Genomic DNA, 17,486 nt, shown 5'->3' with positions numbered 1-17,486 from the left:
TGAGATCATGATAAAATAAAAAATATCAGAACAGCTACTTGACAATGAATCCCTATTAGCTTACAACAATTCATGCCCACACTCAGATAAAGTACACAGATGTATGCAAGTTATAAATTGAGAGTTTTCAGAGCACAAGGCAGATCCATGCACTTGGCAACAATAGAAGACTACACACTTTATTAAATTGGGGAATAAACAATAGCTAATGTGCATCTGGGAATTTAAAAAAAAGCAGATATTTTCAATTCTGCAAGACTAGCAGTGCTCTGAGACTATTTTCAGATATCTAGACCAACCTCCTCAAGCATTGCCACTCAGGACAAAATCAAAGAAAAATGCTAGAAATGCTAGCTGTTTTGGTGACATCTGTGAAAAGAGAAGCAGAATAAATTCTTTAGTTTGGAGACCCTTCATCGGAACTAAAAAGCAGACAAAAGCGTGTAAGACTGCGGGGAAGGTGGGGTAGGGGTTGTCTGTGACAGAGTGAAAGTGAGATAATAATGGAGAGAAGCCATAAACAATGAACTAATAGGAGTTGTTCAAGAGTGAGAATATAGGCAAAAGAACGTGGGAGATGCAAAGTGCAGACTAGGAGGGCATGCTTGGCAGGGAAGGAGGCCACATTGTGAACACTAAATGCAGTGCGCTAGACTGAGAAAAAAGCATGCATGTAAACTACTGCTTCTCCTAGAAAGTCTGGCTCAATTCCTGGATGCTGGGAATGGGTGAAAAGATAAGAATTGATAAGTACTGTAGGAAGAGGAATTCATTGGTTGAAATAGAAGAGTCAAGAAGGGTCAGGTCAAGAATGATCCTTGTAAAATGCTGTAAAGGGAGAAGAGGGAAAATGTGTATGAAAGTAGTATCTCTGAAGGTGGCAAAAATTTGTGGAGAACAATTTGTTGAATGCAAAATTGATAACATGGGAAGTGAGGACCAGGAGAATTCTATACTTGGAGGAGAGGGTGTGAGAGCAGAGGCACAGAAAATGAATGAGATGCACTCAGGGGCTTTGTTCACTATGGCAGAGAGAATGCCACAGTTCAGAAATAAAGAAGGCAATTCAAATGCACCGTTATGGAAAGTGTTATCATCAGAAATATTATGGCAGAGGTAAAGGAACTGGGAGAGTGGAATAAGGTAGTGCAGGAGGCAAGGTGGGACAAACAGTAGTTTAGATAACTATGGGAGTCACCAGGTTTGTTAGGAGCTAGCCTATATCTTGAGATAGAGTTAGAGACAGAGGTATTCAGAATAGGCAGGGATGTGTCATTGATTAACCATGTAAAAATGTGAGATTAGCATCTTTTGTCCATATTCTCTCTCTCTCTCTCTCAACTGCTGCTGTGCACCCATTGACCAGAAAACTTTGTTTACAGCTTCTCCCCATAGTCACCCTGGTTTCACTCTATTGAAGCCTCCTCAAAACTCCCTACGAGTTTCTTTTGTTCTTGCAAAGGGGCTTCTTTCTCTAGTGTTAACTCTTGTTTCACATCTCACAGATGCAGCCTGACCTGCTGAGTATTCCAAATAATTTTGTTTTTTATAGTGAATTCCCAGCGTACCTATTCAAAAGTCATTATTTTTCTTATTTTTTCGTGCCACGCTAGAGCCTGCTACATTTTTAGGCTCCTTCAAGGAAATCGGGGTGCTCTGGACAGAGCCAACCTTGGGTTTCCTTCATGTATTGCCGGAAAAATACAATTAACTGATGATCTAGCACTGAAAGAACAAAAATTCAAATGAGCAGGAATGCTTTTCTCAGCTCCACAGCAGTTCTGTTCGTCATTGCGATCAATAGTCTGTTCACTCTCCTGCCACTTACCATTTTTTTCTTTCTGACAGTCACAGGCAACGCACATAGATTGTAGCGGCTAGACGTAAGCCACACTCTTGAGCAGACTGGGATCTCTTGCATTGAATATGCAATGTCTCAGTATTTAAAAACCCGTTATTGTAATTATGGAAAAACAAAAAGGTATAGAGAACATACTTTTTAAAAGCACACAGGTGAAAAGAAATTCATCAAAATTAGGTATTAGAGTTAGAATCATTGGCTTTTCCCTTTATCGGTTTGGAAAAGAGTCTGTGGAGAATATGCCTTCGCATCTTTCATGGATTACAGAGACTATCTGACAGCCATAACAACTAACACGTCTCTGAGAGCCAAGTCCAGCTCCTGGCCTTCACGTGTGGCTTAGCTGCTAAACCCGGCAGAACCATTTCTACTAACAGGAGAAAGGACGAATGCGGGTTACTGGCACCTTAAAATGCTGACTGGCAACTCCTGTAACGCTACTGGTGCCAATCTGTGTCAGTGTCTGCCCATCTTTTGGATTCATCAGCTTTAGTGGAGTGGGGCCGCCTGCTACATGGGTAACAGCTTGCTCTCCATATTGTACTGCCCTGGCTTGTGTACTGGTTTGCATATCACGTAGACATCTGGGTTTCAACATCCATGGTTGCTGCCAGCCAATGGAAGACCTCAAGAAAATAACAACTAAATTTTACTCAGAGTCATTACAAAGAAGCAACATCACCTTGCATGATAATAGTACAAGAAAAGATTGCAAGCCTATGTTGGACAAGTATATTTGATTTTTTATAAAATAATCTATACTTGATCTTTTGAACAGTGGGAATCTAAAATTTTTAGTTTCCCATATATCTTTAAATTTTCATATATACATGCTAGAAGTCTTACAATCACATTTTAAGATTACCACAATAATTCAAACCACCTAACTCAGCTAGAAAATTACGATATTTTGGATGCAAATACATTTCAAATTCCATTTGGATTAGTGTGCTGCTCTGTGTTTGAAGTGCAGGCAATATGTATTCATTCGTTTGACAAAGAAAATGTAAAATGTGGGCAGAAATTACTTTTGAATTTTTGTGCAAAAATAAATGCATTTTGGTATTATGTCCTAAGAGTACAGAATAACTCTGCCTGATAAAAATGTAATTTGTTCTCCTCTGGGTCTGGAGGAATTTAAAAGAGTGAGAGATGACTAAAACACTTCTGATCCTGTGGACTTTCCACAGGGTTTCCACCTTTGGGAAAAATTAAAACTGGGCATATGGATGAACAATAAGAGGCTGCCCATTTATGACACAGAGATTGATATTTTTTCTCGCAGAGTCAAATGTCTTTGGACCTCTCTTAATTAAAGGGTAGTGGCTTCTTAGTCTTTGAAGGGTTAATTAGCGATCTTGTCGTGAGAGGCCCCTTGGGTAAGAGTGACCATAATATGGTGGAATTCTTCATTAACATGGAGAGTGACGTAGTTAATTCAGAAACAAAGGTTCTGAACTTAAAGAGGGGTAACTTTGAAGGTATGAGTCGTGAATTAGCTAAGATAGACTGGCAAATGACACTTAAAGGATTGACGGTGGATATGCAATGGCAGGCATTTAAAGGTTGCATGGATGAACTACAACAATTGTTCATCCCAGTTTGGCAAAAGAATAAATCAAGGAAGGTAGTGCACCCGTGGCTGACAAGAGAAATTAGGGATAGTATCAATTCCAAAGAAGTAGCATACAAATTAGCCAGAGAAAGTGGCTCACCTGAGGACTGGGAGAAATTCAGAGTTCAGCAGAGGAGGACAAAGGGCTTAATTAGGAAGGGGAAAAAAGATTATGAGAGAAAACTGGCAGAGAACATAAAAACAGACTGTAAAAGCTTTTATAGATATGTAAAAAGGAAAAGACTGATAAAGACAAATGTAGGTCCCCTGCAAACAGAAACAGGTGAATTGATTATGGGGAGCAAGGACATGGCAGACCAATTGAATAATTACTTTGGCTCTGTCTTCACTAAGGAGGACATAAATAATCTTCCAGAAATAGTAAGGGACAGAGGGTCCAGTGAGATGGAGGAACTGAGCGAAATACATGTTAGTAGGGAAGTGGTGTTAGGTAAATTGAAGGGATTGAAGGCAGATAAATCCCCAGGGCCAGATGGTCTGCATCCCAGAGTGCTTAAGGAAGTAGCCCAAGAAATAGTGGATGCATTAGTGATAATTTTTCAAAACTCGTTAGATTCTGGACTAGTTCCTGAGGATTGGAGGGTGGCTAATGTAACCCCACTTTTTAAAAAAGGAGGGAGAGAGAAACCGGGGAATTATAGGCCGGTTAGCCTAACGTCGGTGGTGGGGAATCTGCTGGAGTCAGTTATCAAGGATGTGATAACAGCACATTTGGAAAGCGGTGAAATGATCGGACAAAGTCAGCATGGATTTGTGAAAGGAAAATCATGTCTGACGAATCTCATAGAATTTTTTGAGGATGTAACTAGTAGAGTGGATAGGGGAGAACCAGTGGATGTGGTATATTTGGATTTTCAAAAGGCTTTTGACAAGGTCCCACACAGGAGATTAGTGTGCAAACTTAAAGCACACGGTATTGGGGGTAAGGTATTGGTGTGGGTGGAGAATTGGTTAGCAGACAGGAAGCAAAGAGTGGGAATAAACGGGACCTTTTCAGAATGGCAGGCGGTGACTAGTGGGGTACCGCAAGGCTCAGTGCTGGGACCCCAGTTGTTTACAATATATATTAATGACTTGGATGAGGGAATTAAATGCAGCATCTCCAAGTTTGCGGATGACACGAAGCTGGGTGGCAGTGTTAGCAGTGAGGAGGATGCTAAGAGGATGCAGGGTGACTTGGATAGGTTGGGTGAGTGGGCAAACTCATGGCAGATGCAATTTAATGTGGATAAATGTGAAGTTATCCACTTTGGTGGCAAAAATAGGAAAACAGATTATTATCTGAATGGTGGCCGATTAGGAAAAGGGGAGGTGCAACGAGACCTGGGTGTCATTATACACCAGTCATTGAAAGTGGGCATGCAGGTACAGCAGGCGGTGAAAAAGGCGAACGGTATGCTGGCATTTATAGCGAGAGGATTCGAGTACAGGAGCAGGGAGGTACTACTGCAGTTGTACAAGGCCTTGGTGAGACCACACCTGGAGTATTGTGTGCAGTTTTGGTCCCCTAATCTGAGGAAAGACATCTTTGCCATAGAGGGAGTACAAAGAAGGTTCACCAGATTGATTCCTGGGATGGCAGGTCTTTCATATGAAGAAAGACTGGATGAACTGGGCTTGTACTCGTTGGAATTTAGAAGATTGAGGGGGGATCTGATTGAAACGTATAAGATCCTAAAGGGATTGGACAGGCTAGATGCGGGAAGATTGTTCCCGATGTTGGGGAGGTCCAGAACGAGGGGTCACAGTTTGAGGATAGAGGGGAAGCCTTTTAGGACCGAGATTAGGAAAAACTTCTTCACACAGAGAGTGGTGAATCTGTGGAATTCTCTGCCACAGCAAACTGTTGAGGCCAGTTCATTAGCTATGTTTAAAAGGAAGTTAGATATGGCCCTTGTGGCTACAGGGGTCAGGGGGTATGGAGGGAACGCTGGGTTCTGAGTTGGATGATCAGCCATGATCATAATAAATGGCGGTGCAGGCTCGAAGGGCCGAATGGCCTACTCCTGCACCTATTTTCTATGTTTCTATGAATACTTTTCTGGTGGAGGTAGATAGATTTTTGATAAACCAGAGGGCAAAAGTTTAAAGGGCATAGATTGGACTGAGGATGAGGTTAGAAACAGATAAAACATGATCGTATTGAATGGTGGAGTAGATTTGAGGTACTGTGTGATTATTCATATTCCTATTCTTGATTTCTGTGTGAGTATATTTGTATTTCTCAGTATTGTTCTCATAGAAGTCCAAAATGTATTTTTCTGTGATACTGAAATAATTATTTCTATCTGAAGTAGGCAAAGCAATTCTAATTCCAATAAGCATACGACTAATTTTGGCTTGTGAGTTTGGGATTTTTTGTTGGGGTGGGGAAATGTGCTGGTGAATCACGTTAAATGTATCATAAAATGCAACAGGTCATAAAACTGGTCTTAATGTGATCACACAAAATGCTGAAGGAACCCAGCAGGCCAGGCAGCATCTGTGGAAAAAAGTACAGTTGACGTTTCGTGCTGAGTCTCTTTGGCAGGATTGGAGAAAAAAAGATGAGGAATAGTTTTAAAAAGTAGGGGGAGGGGAGAGAGACACACAAAGTGATAGGTGAAACCAGAAGGGGGAGGGATGAAGCAAAGAGCTGGGAAGTTGATTGGTGAAAGAGATACAAGACTGAAGAAAGGGGAGGCTGCTAGGAGAAGACAGAAGGCCATGGGAGAAAGAAAAGGGGGAAGGAGGAGTACCAGAGGGAGGCAATAGGCAGGCAAGGAGATAAAGTGAGAGAGGGAAAGGGGGGATGGGGAACAGTGAATGGGAGCTGGGGGAGCATTACCGGAAGATCAAGAAATCGATGTTCATGCATCAGGTTGGAGGCTACCCAGACGAACATAAGGTGTTGTTCCTCCAACAGTAGATGAGGCCATGGATTGACAAATTGGGAAGTGAAATTAAAATTTTTAATTCCACTTCATGTGGAGATCCGGCTTCATGTGACAGACAGAGAGTAGGTGCTCAACAAAGTGGTCTCCCAATCTATGTTGAGTCTCATCGATGTACAGGAAGACACACCGGGAGCACTGGACATAGTTTATGACTCCAACAGATTCACAAGTGAAGTGTTGCCTCACCTGGAAGGACTGTTTGGGGCTCTGAATGGTAGTGAGGGAGGAGGTGTAGGGGCAGGTGAAGCACTTGTTCTGCTTGCAAGGATAAGTGCCAGAAGGGAGATCTGTGGGGAGGGACGAAATGACAGGGGAGTCGAGTAGGGAATCCGCACAAGAGAGTTCCCAGGCAAAACATTGTGCCAATAAAGATTGAAGAATTGACAGGAAAATTATCAATGTGTGTGAAAACCTTGACCATTTCCCTGCATGTTTCTGTGAATGACTTTAGTCATGGAGGTTGTGCTGTAAACAAACTTTGCTGACTTTTGATGAGAAGTTCTAAGCTTATGCTTTACCAGAGATGAGGACCAACGTGAATAAAGAAGGATCACCTTTCTCAGAAATGGTAATAGTTTCTCAAACTTCGATTGAGATTGCTGCCAAATGGTTAATGGTCACAAATTGGTGATGTCAGATTGCTGTTCCAAAGCACTAGTGCTGCAACAAAAATTGCAAACGCTAAAACATTATGCATGACAACCACATCAACATTGATAATAATGAGACAATAAACTGCTGAAGTTTGCAATTTTGGCTTCTTTCATGTGCAGCATGTCACTGACTGTACAAAATTTATGGCAGTCAAAGGTCCATCCAGGTCACCTACCACTGATTTTGAATGTAGGGTCTATAGTCCAAAAGAGTGCATCTTGGGTCCAGCCAAAGGGTCCTGTTTCTACATTTATGCACATGATACCCAGACATGTAAATCATATTTTCACCTTGAGGCAGATTTATATCGATCTCTTCATATATCAAAGCAAACTTATTGGCTGCCTACTTGGAAACAGGGGAGTAATGAATATCAATAACTTTTAAACAGTCTCTGTGGCACAGAAAATGAACTTCTGCAAGTGTGAATAATTTACTTCAGTTTATTTTAATTTACTACAGTCTATTTTATTAATGCAAAGTAAGATTTGATCATCCTGTTTTCAGCCTGTTCTATTTATCTGTCTCTCTCTTACTCCCAACTTTACTTTCCCTCAAAATTTACAGTTCTGTCCATAATTTGATGTTGAGCTAATTGTGCTAACTGGTTTAAAAATTGTCAGTAGGACATGGCTGAACGATTTCCTCCTGATTCTCTTACTTGGGCCCTGATGTTCTTAGTGAAGTTGTTAGTGCACCAAGAACATCAGTGAATTAATGCAGAGTGTGCAGTTCACGATGTTAAATCTGATCTCTTGTCAGTGTTGCCATTTCGGAGTTCAGTGGTCCAACTAATCTCCTCTCCTATCCCTGCTGGACTGGAAACCTGTTCAGTAGAAGGAAGGAGTACCTACCATTGAAATGCTAGTCATTTATAATGTAGCTGTTAATGTTTTCTATGTATGAAGTGTCTTCTGTAACTCTTACTAGGAGCAAAAGCTGGGCTGGTGAGTAAGTAGCAATTGCATTTAAGACTTGAGTGTATATCAGTGGGTACAAGCAGGAGTATTTTCCATTGCAGTAGAGCATGGCAAGCTGAATTAGCTTGGGACATTTAAAGCAGGGCAAGTTGTTGGTAGAAAAATAAGAGAAGGAAGAGAAAGCCTATCAGTGAGAAAGCTGAGCAGCCTGCCGCTTTCAGGTAGCAATTCTCTGACATGGACATCAGTGAGCAGCAGTACGTGAAATGTCTTCACTCGAAATGACATGCTGCTAAAAGCTGCTGCAGTCTCAACTGCAGCTTCAAGTAGGATAATAACCTTTTTGCCTATGGTTGTCAAGGTGATTGTCTATTATGCATTTAGTTCATTCTTGGCTAGAGCTGGAGATAATTGCAACATCCCACAGTTTACCTTGTGAAGCAGGTCACTGATGCTCTCGTCTCAATGAGAGCTGACTGCATCTCATGCTCTCTTACTAGAGACCCGAGAGAGAGTATGTTGTGTCACTTGGATTTCAAATTTCACTTGGACCATTGATTGCACTGATGTTGCTTGGCAGTGTAACATTTTAGCTCTGCCACAATTGATTTTGCTCTCTCAGCATGTAGTTGGCTTGTGACCATGGGCTGTGAATTATAAGCAACACAAACTAAACTCAGCAGGTCAGGCAGCATCAGTGGAAACGAATAAACAGTCGATGTTTCGGGCTGAGCCCCTTCTTCGGGATGCTTCTATAGATGCTGCCTGACCTGCTGAGTTCCTCCAGCATTTTGCGCACCTTGCTTTGGATTTTCAGCATCTGCAGACTTTCTCATGTGTATGATTGGCTGTGAATTTTGTTGGTGAATCCCCTGTCTATAACTACACAGATGTAAAGGTGCATTCATTCTCCATTGCTTCAAATTTTTCAGCTGTATTTAAGTTTCTTCAGCAAACAGAAGTGTAGTTACATAGTGACAGCTATGATTTGGCTGGTAATGCCTCTGCACAACCATGTTTACAGAGAAAGTTATGCTCTAGCACAAAATGCAACAGAGCCAAGCATTTGCATATTATGTTGTTGCTTCCTCTCTCTGGATCATCCTAGCAGAGAATTATGGTGCTCAGTAGAGATGGTGTGAAATTCCTAAAGACAACTTCATGCTACACAATCTCACCATGAAGAGGGATCCCTGCATGCCAGTAGCTTAACAATAGGTATTTAGGAACAGAATCAATAAAACTGATGTTAATGTTGTTAGGTTTAATTTGTTTACAGGTATAATTGTTATTTCTTGATGTTGGTTGGCCAATAAAGATGTATTTCATAAACACAAGAGGTTCTGCAGATGCTTGAAATCCAGAATGCTGGAGGAACTTGAACCTCCACTGCACCCTAGGAGTGGCAGTAGAGGAGGCCATGGTCTGACATGTCAGAATGTGAATGGGAAATTAAGTTAAAATGGGTGGTCACCAGGAAAGCCTGCCTTTTGTGGTGCTCAAAGAAGCAGTCCCTTAATCAATATTGGCTCTCACCAATGTAGAGGAGACCACATTAGGAATACATTAGGCAACCCCTAAGGACTTACAAATGAAATGTTGACTCACCTGGAAGAATTTATTGGGAATGCAAATGGTGATGAGAGAAGAGCTGTAGGAACAAGTGTAGTACTTGTCCCACTTGCAGTGCTAAGTGCCAGGAGGAAGATCAATTAGTTTGTTCACTTCAGTGCTTAGAAACAACTTTAAACAAGACATCTCATTATAATTCTATTAACACCAGGTCGCAGTATGTTTCAGTTTCAAACTTGTTGAAGAAATCTGAAATATCAAAATTTTAAAAAATCAGTCAGAAAAATGGAAGTAACTAAAAGAAAATATTTGGATAATATTATGAAGTCTTTCAAGACCCAGCTTTGAAATCAAATCCTATTTACATATTTTTTAGTCTCACTTTTCGGTTCTTAACTTATCACATTAATTTCTAATATTGCCTCGGACATTGTCCATTTTGTCACTTTTTCTCTCCACCTTTCCATCTTATAACCTTATCACAGGTTTTCCGTTCTGTTATTTTCTTCCATGCTAAAAATCTATGCCATTGAATGTTTACATTATTAAAGAATGTTGTTGATCTGAAATGTTAACTGTGCATAAACTTAAGTATTTTTTGCATATCTGTGTGGATGCTCCATTATGATGCATCCTTATCCCTGTACAATGATGACTGCATGGCATATTCTGCTATAACTCCATCTACAACTTAGCAGATGATGTCACTTTAGTGGATTGTATCTCAAAATATGACAACAACCTTTCCCTCAGTATCAGCAAAACAAAAGAGTTGGTCATTGACTTCAGGAAGAGGACAGTCCATATGCTTCTGTTTCCATCAAAGGTATTGAAGTTGAGAGGGTTGAGAGCTTCAAGAAGATCACCAATAGCATGTCCTTGTCCGAGCACCATGTACAAGGAAGCTCACTAATATCTCTACTTCCTCAGGAGGCTAGAGAAATTTGATATGTCCTTGTTGACCCTTACTATTTTTTATCAATACACATTTTAATTCCACGTCCCATTCCGATTCTGATATGTCTATCCACGGCCTCCTCTACTGTAAAGGTGAAGCCACACTCAGGTTGGAGGAACAACACCTTATATTCCGTCTGGGTAGCCTCCAACCTGGTGGCATGAACATTGACTTCTCAAACTTCCGCAAATGCCCCACCCCCCCCCTCGTACCCCATCCGTTATTTATTTATAAACACACATTCTTTTTCTCTCTCTCTTTTTTCTCCCTCCGTCCCCCTCACTATACCCTTTGCCCATCCTCTGGTCGTTTCCCCCCCTCCCCCTTTTCTTTCTCCCTCGGCCTCCTGTCCCATGATCCTCTCATATTCCTTTTGCCAATCAACTGTCCAGCTCTTCTCTCCATCCCTCCCCCTCCTGTCTTCTCCTATCATTTCGGATCTCCCCCCCTCCCTCCCACTTTCAAATCTCTTACTAGCTCTTCCTTCAGTTAGTCTTGACAAAGGGTCTCGTCCGGAAACGTCGACTGTATCTCTTCCTATAGATGCTGCCTGGCCTGCTGTGTTCACCAGCAATTTTTATGTGTGATGGTAGAAAACATGTATAACAGCTTGCTATGGCATCTACTCTGCATGTGATGGCTAGCAACTGCACAGAATTATGGACACACCTCAGTACATCATGGAAAAACAGCCTCTCCTCCATGGACTTTGTCTATACTTCTCATTGGCTCAGTAAAGCAGCCAGCATAATCAAAGACCCCACCCATCCCAGACATGCTCTCTTATCCCCTCTTCCTTTGGGCAGAAGATAGAAAAGCCTGGAAGCACATTTCACCAGGCTTAAGGACAGGTTATACCCTTCTACCCCACTGTTATAAGACTACTGAGTGGTTCCTTTTTCGATCAAATGAACTCTTGAATTGCAATCTATGTTGTTATGATCTTGCACCTTATTATTTAGCTGCACTGTACTTCCTCTGTATCTGTTAAACATTATTCTGCATTGTTATTGATTTATGTTACTCTACTTCAATGCGATGCTGACCGGTAGAGTAGAGGTATCTGCACTGGACTTCAAATCTGGGTTCTGGGTTCGAATCTGGCCAGCTCCTTGTATGCTTTGCATCTCTGCTGAGTTGAGCGTCGAGCTAGCAGTTCAATCTTGTAAAAAAAAAATCAGACAAAAAGCTAAAGAAATGGCAAAGTTGGCGCCCAATACACCACAAGGCACAGAGTTTTAATCCAGAGCACAATGATTTGATCTGTATGAACAGTATGCAAGCAAATGTTTTCATGTTATCTCTTTACATGTGACAATAATAACCCAATTCCAATTCCATATAGCTGCTTGATTTGAATATAAATTTGTTGGGCATAAAATTCACATTTGGTTGTTTATCACCGGAACCAAAATTAAGAGGCAATTATTGCATTGTGCCTGGATTCTACACTATAAACTTATTTCTACACCAGTTTCCAAAGCTTAACATTAAATGGTTTAATTGATGAAATAGAAAATAAACATTTCTATAATTTTATGCCGCATTACAATACAAAATTATTTTGCCCCCTTCATCTAGGTGGATTTTAAGGCCTTGCAACATCTGCTGTGAATTTCTTTCCAATTTGCCAAGATGATTCCTATTCATTTGCAATAATTTACTTGTCACCAATCTCTGAAGATGTTCATTTAAAGTATTTTATGAACATTCAGATCTTCAGAAATAGGCAAATTACAATTTTATGAGTTAGTCTCAGATGGGTCATTTATTAGTATGAGACACATATTTGATTCAAATGACTGAGCTTGAAAGAACTGACAGAAATAGAAGGCATTGTTCTCAGAGAGAAACCTTTTGCTCTTCTTTTCAGACGTCTGATTGTTTGGATGGGAGAATAATACAAACCATTCTTACTATTCTTTTACTTGTTTTTAGAGTGTTTTACAAATTGGATGGTGCAGTGGGCAGGACTTATTTTGTTTGTAAGTCAGACAGATAGCAGTTTACATAGGTAGTGTTGTATTAAGCACAGATATATAGCAAGCGTTTGCAATACAGGTGGCACTGTTGGTACAATTATAAAACAGGCATATGTGACTGTTGGCAAAGTTGGCATGAGTGGCACAAATGAGAACTTTGGAACAGATGGCAAATTTGGCAGGTTTGACAAAGTAGGCCTGGCTGGGAAGATTTTTACAGATGGTATAATTGGCATTGGAAGGATGAAATAGTACACATGACACATAGGCTCACAGAAGTATCAAACCTCCAAAACATAGTTGCAATAATTGCCATGTATTTTCATCTATTTTTATTTGGGGCGGTGCTATCGTTAGCTTCCATTTTTTTTGCACTCTACTTATATTTGCACAGGGAAGTGAATTTACACAGGGATCTTTGCATTCTTCACCAGAAACCTCAAGGATAAATCATTACTGATACATATTTTATGGTATTTACTGAGGCTTAAGTGTATTTCTGTTTCTATTACAGTGGATAGATTAGATCAGGGGTCCCCAAACCGGGATCCATAGACCACTTGCTTAATGTTACTGGTCCATGACATAAAAAAAGATAGAGAACTCCTGGATTAGAGCATAAAATATATCAGGAGAAGGATTAGGACATTCGACCCATCAAATCTGCCTCATATTCCTTTCTACCCCATTGTACTGCCTTCTTCTCATAACATTTGATACCCTTACTAATCAAGAACCTATTAACCTCCCTTTTAAATATACCCAATGATATAGCCTCCACAGTTGTCTGTGGCAATGAAATCCAGATTCATAAAGAAATCCCTCCTAATCTCTGTTCTGAAGGGATGTTCTTCTATTCTAAGGTTGTGCCCTCTGGTCCTGGACTGTCCCACTGTTTAAAACATCCTCTCCAAGTCTACTCTATCTAGGCCTTTCAACATTCTGTAGGCTTCAATGAGATGGGGCATGCAATGGGGTTTCATTCCAATATTAGGCCATAAGACCATTCCAGTCTAAAACATGTTCAAAAAGATCTCTGTTGCAAATTCTAATAGACCTGTTGAATCAAGTATGGGCTAAAGGCACCACCAAGTTTGAGAAAAGGTGATGAGATGTAAAATACAGTTTAGTCATGGGTTTTAAAGGCAATGTAGAAGGAAGGGGAAAAAGTAGATGGAGATAAAGAAATTGTATAGCCAGGATTACAATAATATTAGCAGATTTGACACATTAAAAGTGAATTGTGTATAAATTTTACAACTTGTTTCAAAATAAAATTTCTACTCAATTGATAAAGCAGTTTAAAATATTTGAGTTTTATCCTCAAAAAGAACCAATACATGTTACCAAAGTGTGTTGATTTTAACCTCTGGCATTTACAAGGAACATTGAGCATTGTAGATAGTGGATGGCTGATCCCCAATGCTGCTCTCTGTCTGCCATTGCAGACATTTTGAAATCAGTCCGAATTGGGTAATCTGAGAATTAAATGAGTTCTATATAGTTAGACTGGCAAATATTACATGAGATGAAGTCTATAGCCACAAGATATACTGTTCTGAGGATGTCTTCAAAGTAAATAATAATAGATGAGAGACTGGTAAAAAATAATGCTGTAACATGTAAACAAAGTTAGCAAAAACTACTTTGGCATATTATGGTTAGCTACATTAGTAACATCTGGCATACCCAAGAATTTTTCACATTGACACAGTGACATTTGTTGCTGGACTATAAAGTGAAATGTTCATTCAGTATTACAGCAAGTTTCCATTGTATTCTCTGTGCTTCATATAACACAATTGTTGCTTTGCGAATTTAATGATATAAATACAACTATGACACTTATAGTCATGTTTCTTCTAGCCCTTTCGTCGAGTGACTTTCTCTGTGGTGAGTCAACCTCAGGATCCACATCAAGGGTCCCTACAGAGCTGTTACGACAGCGGCTTAGAGGAATCGGAAACTCCTAGCAGCAAGAGTTCATCGGGACCAAGACTAGGTTCACTCCCACTTCCAGAAGACAACTATGAGAGGACCACACCTGATGGAAGCGTTGGTGAGGCAGAGCATATGGAAAATGGTAAGGTTGTAAAAACACTCCTGTTTTCTTCAAAACATTAATTATATTGATATTGATGCTGGAATAAAGGATTTACAGAAGATAACTTTGCAATACAAAATTCAAAGCACGGAAAGCATTATTCTGCTTTTTTAAATTAGTCCTCAGTGAATACAAAGAAATTCACATTAAGATTGTAAACGTCATTCAAATTTCCAAGAAGCTACATTATGGTACTAGTTTATTTTAAGTGGACTTGATTAAAGGGCTTTTTATCATCTTCCCCTGAATCATCTACACATGCTCTTAATGGAACAGGAAACAATTTTATTTTAATTGTATTTGTCAAGCTATTGAACCTGTTTTGTTTATTCCCTGTTCTTTCCTGCTGTAGAATGGTTCAATGGGCACGCGTTGTCCTCTGCTACATTATCCTCATAGTCTTTACTCATGTGTGCCTTAGGAAGGTTACAGGTCACTATCTAATGGCTAATGGGCTGTGCTGCTGGGTGCCTCAATACCTCACCCATCACAATTGATGATTGCCCCATTGCAGATTATTTCCTCGAGACAAATAAAATATTGGGTATCTCTGAGGCTGATATGGTCATAGTGTTAAGGAGAGGTTATGAACACTGAATGATGCAATGATGTTTTATTCATTGCTTAAATTTTAATATGTCTTTAGAATTTTCCCTTTAACTTTTATTGTTCTTCAAATTGCAGTTTAGGTTGAATTATTAAATAAATATATGACATTCATTCATTATCAGATTAAAAATAATTTTTGCATTCACAATTGACCTATGTGCAAGAACTAGCTGAGAATACTACAGATAGAGTACCCAGGGATTCTGGAAGATGGATGGCTCATGCTGCATTAACACTGGAAGGTCATTTATTTCACTTTCATGAAATAATCTTCCTGGTGAAATTAAGTTAAGGCACTGTTTAGCCAACAGGATATTTTTTGCTGTGTAAGAGAACTGATCTAAGTAATCATTCATGTCCTTGCTCAAAGATATATTGACTTGGAAGAAAGTTATATTGGCCAGTACGTCAGGATACAAGCTTCACTGTGAGACAAGCTGCATATGTCAGCAGTTATAGAACCTGTGTGGTTAGAGCTTGCATTAAGGCAAGCATTAGGATTAATTACATGGAAGAAGAATAAATAATTTTGCTATTTTGCTGTCTTGCACTCAGATGTATTTTGATAACACTAGAGATTTAATTTTATTATGCTACTTACTTTGAAGCAGGAAAATGTATCTTCACTCAAAAGCAATTTTCCTCCTTTTGCAGCACTGTTCGTAAACCTGTGCATTATTAATTTGGGAAAAGGAAGTTATTTTCTAAACATAGAAAGCCAGCATAGTTAGTTCTATTCATGCTGTTCTTCTGTTTCTTTAAACCAGTAGCTTCTGCAGCAGAGGTTCTTGCTACCTTAGCCTGGAACAAATGGCACTTAACTCATTCATCTGCATTTCTTTTACATGCCTTTTTATATGGAGACATTAACCAAATTCAGGGGAATCAGTGAATGAAACAGTTTAACATTTCTTCTGGTCAGTAGAATTCAATATGAAAGTATAAAGTACTCACATGCTAAAGTCACACAGCATTATTTTCATATGAATTATTATTTACTCTGCAATAATGCTTTTCAAATTTTACGACTTTTTGTTCAAATGGCTTGCACACTACTTTGTTATTAAATTTGTTTGAACCTAATGAATGGAATGCATTGGTACATCATTGGTAACCCAAGATAAAATATAAATATTTACTCTCAAAATTGAAATCTCATCTCTATACAAAAAAAAGTATAGGGTCACTAATTGGGTTTAAATGACGTGCATAATTTAATTAATGCACTACTTAAGTGTGGGAATTAATCTCTTATTTTATTGTTAATCTTGCAGCCTGTATAAACCTTGCAGATATTTGTTGCAAATGATACGAGGAAATGGGCAAAGAAATGGCAGATGGAATACAGTGCCAGGAAGTGTATGGTCATGCACTTTGGCAGAAATAAAAGTGTAGACTATTTTCTAAATGGAAAGAAAATACAAAAATCTGACGTGGAAAGGGACTTGGGAGTTCTTGTGCTGGATTCTCTAAAAGTTAATTTGTAGTTTGAGTCAATAGTGAGCCCTCACTTGTAGTATTGTGAGCAGTTTTGGGCTCCTTATCTAACAAAGAATGTACTGACATTGCAGAAGGTTAGATGGAGGTTCACAAAAATTATTTGGGGATTGAAAGGCTTATCAGATAATTAATGGCTCTGGGCTTGAACTCACTGGAATTCAGATGAATGTGGAGGGATCTCATTGAAAGCTATTGAATATTGAAAGTCCTCATCAGAGTGGATGTGGGGAGAGTCTAAGATCAGAGGACATAGCCTCAGAATAGAGGGGCATCCTTTTAGGACAGAGATGAGGAGGAATTTCTTTATCCAGACAGTGGTGCATCTGTGGAGCACCTTGCCACAGGTAGCTGTGGAGGCCTTGTCATTATATATGTAAGGCAGAGATTAATAGATTCTTGATTGGTCAGGGCGTGAAAGGTAGAAGGCAGGAGATTGGGGCTGAGAGGGAAAATGGTTTAGCCATGATGACATTACAGAGCAGACTCGATGGGCCAATTGGCCTATTTCTGCTCTTGTATCTTATGTTCTAATAAACATGTATTGAATATATAGTCTTATAACATTTCTCCTTGTCAGGGAGACTAAGAAAAGGCAATGCCTTAATTCCTTTAATACAACATTTTATCTGTGCAAACAAACACATCTGCAAAAAGACAACCTATCTTATCTTAACCTATAAGATAGGTTACCCAATAACCTATCAACTTGCATATGCAAGTGGAAACATTAAAAATAATGAAGAATGCTTTTTAA

At 39.5% G+C, this 17,486-nt stretch overlaps 1 protein-coding gene across 3 annotated transcripts in view; it reads left to right on the top strand.

Annotated features, from left to right (window-relative positions):
- pcdh7b (protocadherin 7b) overlaps window positions 1–17,486 on the top strand; it is a 415,236-nt gene that overhangs the window by 174,906 nt on the left and 222,844 nt on the right. For 2 of the 3 annotated variants that reach the window (XM_063043321.1, XM_063043322.1), the window contains exon 2: window positions 14,386–14,602. The exons of the other annotated variant lie outside the window; for it this stretch is intronic. In XM_063043321.1, the coding sequence (XP_062899391.1) occupies window positions 14,386–14,602 (217 nt within the window). The remainder of the gene's footprint in view (window positions 1–14,385; window positions 14,603–17,486) is intronic. 3 annotated transcript variants of the gene reach the window in all.

Source organism: Mobula hypostoma, chromosome 3, assembly GCF_963921235.1.
Source record: "Mobula hypostoma chromosome 3, sMobHyp1.1, whole genome shotgun sequence".
In the NCBI taxonomy this organism is placed as follows: Eukaryota; Metazoa; Chordata; class Chondrichthyes; order Myliobatiformes; family Myliobatidae; genus Mobula; species Mobula hypostoma.
Note: the sequence above shows the minus strand (reverse complement) of the source record. Positions and strands in the feature narration are given on the sequence as shown.